Here is a 7,273-nt window from a genome sequence, read left to right as displayed (position 1 = left end):
TCCAAAAATATATAACTCCCACAATATTTCTTTCCCATAAATCAAAATTGCCCCTTTCCCTAATTTTTTTTCCTACTTCGACGGTTCTTACACACTTCGGAGTGCTTCGTCTCTTCTAAATCCTCCGGACGATATTGACACTTGGTACGGGCGCACCTCTTCCTTCCAGAATGCCGCTATTTCACGGCCTTCATCGTCGCTCACATTATCGAAATTGTCGACATCACATCTCTGCCAGTCATTCATCGGCGTGCTGTCTGCGCGCTGCACACAAATAATATCCCACGACATGTCTAGGGATAATTCCTCCCAAACATCAAAATACGCCGCCAGACACTCAGTGAACTGCCTCACAGTGCTGGCGGTGGTGTGGTGCCCACCCGCCGTAGCCATCCGCAGCCCAAACAGCGTCTTCCGCGGTGACTTCAAAAAGAAAAAGGGTCCACCAGCGGAAAGCCTGCACCCGCCGGTATGCACAGCAGCCGATGCTTTATATTAGTATTTGTATGGTATTCATTGCAACCACTCCACATAAGACTCGGCGCGGTGCCCTTCAGAATTTGCCGCCAGCACCGCGCACTGTCCTCCACTGCGTGCTGGTGGCCTCAGCTCCTTGAATTCCTCCTCTAATAATGCACCGAAAATCTCCCCAAAACATTAATGCGCGCAATCCAAACTCTCCCATACATTCAGACAAAAGAGTACTCCTCTTCCCCAATACTAGCAACAGAAATATATATATACATCCTTCTCACTCATCACGTTTCCAAAAATAGTGCGGTATTCGACGCCCGAGGCAAAAAGATATCGGTGCGTTAAGAAATACCTCAGCACCGACTTCTCCTCTTGCTCGGACAACCCTCACGAGCTTTTGAGACGGATCCTCAGAGTCCCACAGTCTCACTCCCCCATGTGTAAAGTGCTCTTCACCATCCCGGGAATTGATCCCATCCAAGGCATCCTCAATGGCGGCAGAGTGTGCAATGAACTCATTCGCATCAAAGATGTAACGTGGAATCGGCCCCACGTTATCCATGCGTTCTTTGACCATCTTCCAGCATTCCGCCTGTTTCTCTGCAGTCTCGTCACGCTTCATCCATGCACACATCGCCTTCACATCCATCTCGGCGGGGCAATTCATGATGATTCGCGCGGCTCTTTTTTTTTTCTCCCATTTATCATAGTTGCCCACGCTTGGCGATGACACCACAATCATGCCCCATCCCCTGCCAGGCAAAAAATATTTCGCTGGCGGTTTCCCTTGCCTTGTCACATCGTAAATAACATACCCCTTCAACCCACAATCCCATAAATCACGCAAACATTCCTTGGATGCTCCTCTACCCACGTGTCTTGTCACCGCCTTGATGGTCTTGTCAAACACGTACGTCGTATTTCCACCAAAACTGTAGATAACCAAATGGAGTTTCTCCGCATCGCAGTGCAGCAGCTGGTAGAGGAGGTACGAGCCGGCACCCATCGACTTCCCGATCCCGGGCGTCCCGATCAACACACGTCGCCTAGGCTCAAAGTAGGCCCCAGGGTCAGGGCCGAGCAATTCGGTTAGATCATTCCTGACGGTCTGCCACACTCGCTCCACCTCACGGTTCACATGACAGTCACGAAGGGATTCATCCTCCCCCCACGAGTACGGCCATCCCTTGTCCGAGGTGAGCACCATCAGCCTGAGACGCGGTGCACCGGATTGCTGCACACCGTCATCCTTTTCGAGAGTGTCGCCAACTGCCTTGTACGTCCATGACTGCGGTGGTTCCCCCTCCCTCACCTCCATTCCCGTCCCCTCGCCGCCAGGAACTTCCACGACATGGTGCCACCTCGCATTGTACACAGACTCGTAGCATCCCTCCAGGTATATCGGTGCACTCGACTTCTTTGGGTTCCTCGCTTCCTCGGCGGCCGCATCCAAGAACCTTTTAGTGATTTCTTGAACATTTGCCTTTACCTCCGCAGTAGCCACCAACCAATTCAGTAGATTGTCCACACCTTTCTCGTAAAGGTTGTTTACATCCTCTTCCATATCCATTTCATCCCGTACAGCCCCCTCCATCCTCTTGTAACGATCGGATGCCTGCATTTCGTTCAATACTCCCGCATCGCAAATATACTTCTTGGGGTTCTTAAAAAACTCCTCCAGTAAGACATCCCGATTGGCGTCCACAGCGCCCCTGCCGTCCAATTCCATCGCAAGAAAATCATTCAGCTTCATTTCATTGACGCGAACCCTTCCTTTAAACACCGCATCTTTAATCCTGGTGGAAACGTCAATCCCCAGTTCTTGTCGTTCTCGCCTTTCCCTTTCTTCCGCCTTCTGCCTCTCTTCTCTCAGTACATAAGAGTAGGCTGTGTTTATTTGTGCCCTTGCAAGAGGAGTGACCGTGTCCTTTCTTTTAAAGTCCCTCCATTGCCTGAGAGTGACAATATATTCCTTTTTAAGCTTATTTGAAGCCCCCAATAGCATGTAAAACTCCTCACGCTCTTTTTCCAGCTCTTGATATGGCGGCGATGCCTCTATTGTGCTCAATAACACTTCGTCTTGGATGAACTCATTGGGGCTACTCCAAAAGTCCTTCATGTAGACGTTCTCATTGAATTCCTCAACGCCCCTGCCGTCAAAATAATTCCGAAGGAAGTCATTCAGCCTCATGTTGGTGATGCGTTCCTTTCCCTCCAGCAGCACTTCATCCAGCCGACTTTCAAGAGTCCACTGCGGTTGTCGCGTTTCCTCCACTCTTATGTGGGCCGCAGCGGGTTGTTCCGTGTCGCCATGGGACTCCTGCCTCGCTCTCGTCGGACGATCTCCCTGCGGCACAGCAGACGCTTGACTCTCGGCATTGTCATCCCCGTGCACTCTCTTGCGCTTTCCAGGCATTGTTTCTCCTTGTCTTCGCAGTTGGATTGAGTTAAAAGCTGAACACTAACCACCAATCAAAAAGAAAAAAAAAAGAAAATAGAATAAAGAGAGAAAGAGAAAAAAAAGGAAAATACGCACAGACATGACTGCGCAACCACAACAAGAGAGCCATCCACACAGTGTGACAGCACAAAGTGGCCTCCATCACGCAATAATAATAAAAAATGTACATTTCATCAAAAAATAGAGGTAAGCCAAAAAAGAAACAAATGAACAGCGAGGCTGTCAGTGCAGTGAACAATCGATGGCTGTGCTGCGCATTGCAGAAGTGGCCCCGCATCCTTCCCTAATATCAACCATCACCGCATACTTACTAATTCCGCGTGTTACACGTCACATGGCAGCGTAATCAATCATACGGCTCGCACTGGATGCACGGTCCAGCAGGCTCAGGGCGTCTGAGCGGGTGTCACCGGCCATGGGTTGCAACGGCGGTGCAGGTGGTTGGTAAGACGACGCAACGGTGGTGCCTGAGGCATACGACGATAACGTCACGTTGTGGGGCTTCTGCGTCTCTTCGGCGCTCTCCTCGTCATCGCGCAGCAGCGCCTCCAGCCCACCACGCCGCGGCTCGCGCAGCTCCTGCCAGTGGTGGTCCTCCACGTACCACAGAGCCATGCAGTACGCAGAGACCGCAAGCAGCAAAGCCGCCATGCAGAAGTACTGGGAATGGCAGCAAACAGCACGGGCGGATGACGGACGACGCCCCCTCGTGCGAGGGTGAAGAAACGTGGAGAAGGAGTCAGCCGCACAACGCACGCAGAAGCAGCGTCATCCACGCTGCTCCGCAAGAAACTGCCGTGCGCACAGCACACAGGCAGCCGCAACGAGAAGAACGGGGCGCACCCAAGCCCACGGCACAGTCGGCCACGGCTCCGTCCTCACAGATTGGCGTCATGCCGCACAGCAGGCTGCAATGGATGGTGCCCCGCACACGCAACGAGGCATGCAGCACACCGTCCCCTCCCTTTGCGGAAGAGGCAGAAGGCCGAGCCGGGCACCCCGTCACTCCCGTCCCATCGCTGAGGGGAACACAAACAATCGTCGTTGCGGACAATCGGTGCCTATAGCAGGGAATAAAAGAAGAAGAAACGGGGGCATGTCAGCAGCACAGCCGGCAGAAGGACACTCAACCGGACACGGTAACACAAAGTGGCAGTGGTGCACAGCACAAACGGAAACAAGTCCAGCGAGTTAGCAAAAAGAAAAAAGAAAAAGAGTGTGAGTCCAGCAGGACTCCCGGAAAACAGAAATGGAAAAGTATCTCTTAGCAGCGGTTTGCATTTCATCTGTCCCAAAGCACAGAGGGACTGGGTGTATACATATATTGCCCGCAAAAAAGAAAAGACACTGCATTGTTCCACCAGCCCGCACAACATCCTCTACATTTTATTGCGACATCCGGCCTGTTCCTCCGGTCCTCTTTTGTGCGGTACGTGGGACGCAAAACAAAAAGGCCGTCGTCGCGTGTGGGCAACAGAACCAAAAAAAAAAAAAAAAAACGGCAGTCATGGCTGAGCATAACAGGCAAGAATTACAACAATACAAGAAAAAACAGAAAAAAGGGATGCCACTGAACCCAACAAGCACAAGCAGCAGGCAAAAAAAGAAAGAAAAAGCAAACATGGGTATATTAAAGAAATTCGGAGAGTGATACTGGGAGGCTGCACATTTCGTTTTTACACGAAAAGTCGCAATTGTACCGTTCCTCGCTTCATTCAACAGAAGGCCGCAACGCCCCACAGCCCCAGCAGAAGCAGAAGCAGGGACAGCACTCCACACAGATGCCCACGGACGGTGCTGTCGCCACTGACAGCCCCCTTCACCACTGTGCTCCCAACCCCCTTTGTGATTGGGACGGATGTGTTTTTTGGGTCTGCCGCTGCTGCACCGCCTCGTCCAACTTCTTCCCCTGCAGAGCTGCCGGTTGCTTTGCCCTTCGCCAAGTCAGTGCCGGCTGCTCCCGACGACTCGCTGTCTTCCCCTGCAGAACTGCCGGTTGCTTTGCCCTTCGCCAAGTCAGTGCCGGCTGCTCCCCACGACTCGCTGTCTTCCTCTGCAGAACTGCCGGTTGCTTTGCCCTTCGCGGAGTCAGTGCCGGCTGCTCCCCACGACTCGCTGTCTTCCCGCTTCTCCAGTGCCGCAACCTCACTGTCATTGAAGCAGCGGCTGTACAGCAAGACGTTCCTCACTGTGAAGCAGCGTACTGTTCCTTCCAGGTTTATCCCGTCACTCCCAAAAAAGATTTGAGAAACCATTTCAGGTATCTTCTCCTGCGCAGGCACCCCAGCCCTAGGAGGAGCTCCCAAAGTAAATGGGTGTTTCTCCACCAAACTCCCCAAAAGCTGCCCATCAACGTACGCCGTGCATTCACCGTTCCGCACCGTGAGCACCACTCGGTACGCCTTCCCCGCCTCCCACGCAATTGTTCCTGCACCCTTTCCTTCCCCTGCCTCCGTCCTCCAGTGCTTATGTTCGTCGTACCACAGATTCAGTTCTCTCCAGGTTGAGCCCACCACGCTCACGCCCAGCAAAGGTGTGATGTTCTCTGGGGCTTCGTTGATGGTCACCGTCGCCACAACAGTAAGCTCCTCATATCGGGGACTGTACAGTGCATTATTATAATTACTGCCGGCCGGCCAAAAAATACGTGCATCAACCCCTGTCAGCTCAAAGCCATTATAGACCTTCTTCACCCCCTTCTCAGACACCGTCGCTCCCACACCACCGTACTCGTCATTCCAGTGAGTGCTGTTGCCATTGTCAGAAAAGAAAGCAACCAGCCCATCCGTTGGCAGGCGACCAACGCAGGCAGCATCTTTTGATGCGCTCTTCCCGGCACTGGAGCTGCAAAGCGTTGAGACCCTGTCATCCACAGCTTCCCAAGTTTGCAGCAGGAAATTGATTTGCCGCATCTGCTCCGTGAGGCGCGTGAAAAAAAGACCGCCTGATGCTCCATCCTCACCATACTTCGCGTAGAGAGCAAACAACTCGCCTTTTTTGTGCAGCAGGGTGATGAAAAAGCTTTGGTCAAAAGAACCAGCAAATATTGGTCCAACGTCATGTGCGCGAACAAAATCAGAGAGGAACAGGTGCATCACTCTGCGTGCACCTTGTGTATCGCCTGGAACATACTCGAACAACATCTGGGTGTACAACAGCACACTCTTGCTCCCAATGGTTGCCGTTATGATGTCAGTGCCTCTGGGGTGCATGGGGAACAAACGTAATTGACTCAACAGGCGTGGAAATGGCCCCACCATCTTTGCCCATGTCTTCCCCATGTCAACGGATTCGTACACCCTGAGCTGCTGAGGAATAACAGAACCCGAGGTGACCATGAGAAGTTTCCCCTGCCACTCGAGGAGAGTGAAATCCATACAGTCATTAGCAATCGCAGCGGCGTCCGGAAATGTCCAAGTGTCCCCATCGTCCTCGGAGTAGATGACTGTGCAGGTTCTCTCCCTTTTTTCTGCCTTCTCGCTGACTGCCACGAGAGGGAAGACAACCGTCGTGCCCCCAACTGCAATGCCTCTGGCCCCACGAGCGGCCTCCAACACATTCCATGAATGCTTCCCCATCAATGTGAGTAGCGTGGACTTCAACGACCGTGGGCCCTCCCACGACACTGTTTTCCCCCCTGGTACCGCCGTGGACGCCGTAACGTCACCCACAAACAACTCAAGGTCCCAGGAATATGAAGTCTGCAAAGGCACACTGGACTGCTCGGTAAAGTTTGACAAAAGAAGAAATATTTTGTTCGCCTTCGCCACAGCCTTGGGGCCAAACAGAAACGTACGGTATCCGCCTTTTTTGAATTGCTCAAACACAGTCTTCGGCGTCCACTGTTTTGCCGCCCATGTAACGTCTTTTTCCAAATTACTGACGTCCCCGTACGAGTTGTATTTTGCCAAAATGTTATAATACATGCCGTCATAACTTTCGTCATACTCACCAATGGCAAGTGCAAGCATCGCGCCGTTCACGTCAACGAGGGAATGACCGTGGATTGATAAGACAAGTGAATAACCATCAAACGTTTCTCTTCCTTCTTCAGCAGCGGGCACGGTTACTTCCCCTGGTTTAAAGAGTTCAACCTCTTTCGACTCCATCTGCTCCCCCGCACCTCCGGAGGCGTCAACGCCGCGGCAAAACAACACAAAGAGAAGGAGCAGCGCCGCGGAATTAAGCAAACGCCGGGACATTTGGGGTCGTTGTTGTTCACTCTCGCCTCCTTCCGCTGGATCAGTCACACGGCAACGGTTGTGTGTGCGTCGGGTACCTTGACAGCAGCAACACGTGAGTCTATGTAAATGTGTAGAAGTGTTTTTGATGTGCAGT

At 52.3% G+C, this 7,273-nt stretch overlaps 1 protein-coding gene and 2 pseudogenes across 1 annotated transcript, besides 5 other annotated features; all 3 read right to left on the bottom strand.

Annotated features, from left to right (window-relative positions):
- Positions 1–3,768: a sequence feature (areas not merged during assembly with more than two copies in the genome that could not be assigned to a particular haplotype).
- Positions 86–2,890, bottom strand: Tc00.1047053507427.30 (annotated as a pseudogene).
- Positions 2,949–3,003: a sequence feature (T-rich).
- On the bottom strand, positions 3,266–3,643 carry Tc00.1047053507427.20 (annotated as a pseudogene).
- Positions 3,769–5,047: a sequence feature (heterozygous, non-Esmeraldo-like haplotype).
- On the bottom strand, positions 4,651–7,137 carry Tc00.1047053507427.10 (trans-sialidase, putative; the record flags this gene model as incomplete). Its single annotated transcript, XM_799991.1, has 1 exon — positions 4,651–7,137. One exon carries the CDS (start codon positions 7,135–7,137, stop codon positions 4,651–4,653), a length of 2,487 nt encoding a protein of 828 aa, XP_805084.1.
- Positions 5,048–6,418: a sequence feature (areas merged during assembly that could not be assigned to a particular haplotype. This can correspond to areas where the two haplotypes were merged or to regions with more than two copies in the genome that were merged during assembly.).
- Positions 6,419–7,273: a sequence feature (heterozygous, Esmeraldo-like haplotype).

The sequence above is a fragment of the Trypanosoma cruzi genome, genomic scaffold, assembly GCF_000209065.1.
Source record: "Trypanosoma cruzi strain CL Brener 1047053515435 genomic scaffold, whole genome shotgun sequence".
In the NCBI taxonomy this organism is placed as follows: Eukaryota; Euglenozoa; class Kinetoplastea; order Trypanosomatida; family Trypanosomatidae; genus Trypanosoma; species Trypanosoma cruzi.
The sequence above is the reverse complement of the archived record's forward strand: the minus strand, read 5'-3'. Positions and strand labels throughout refer to the sequence as shown.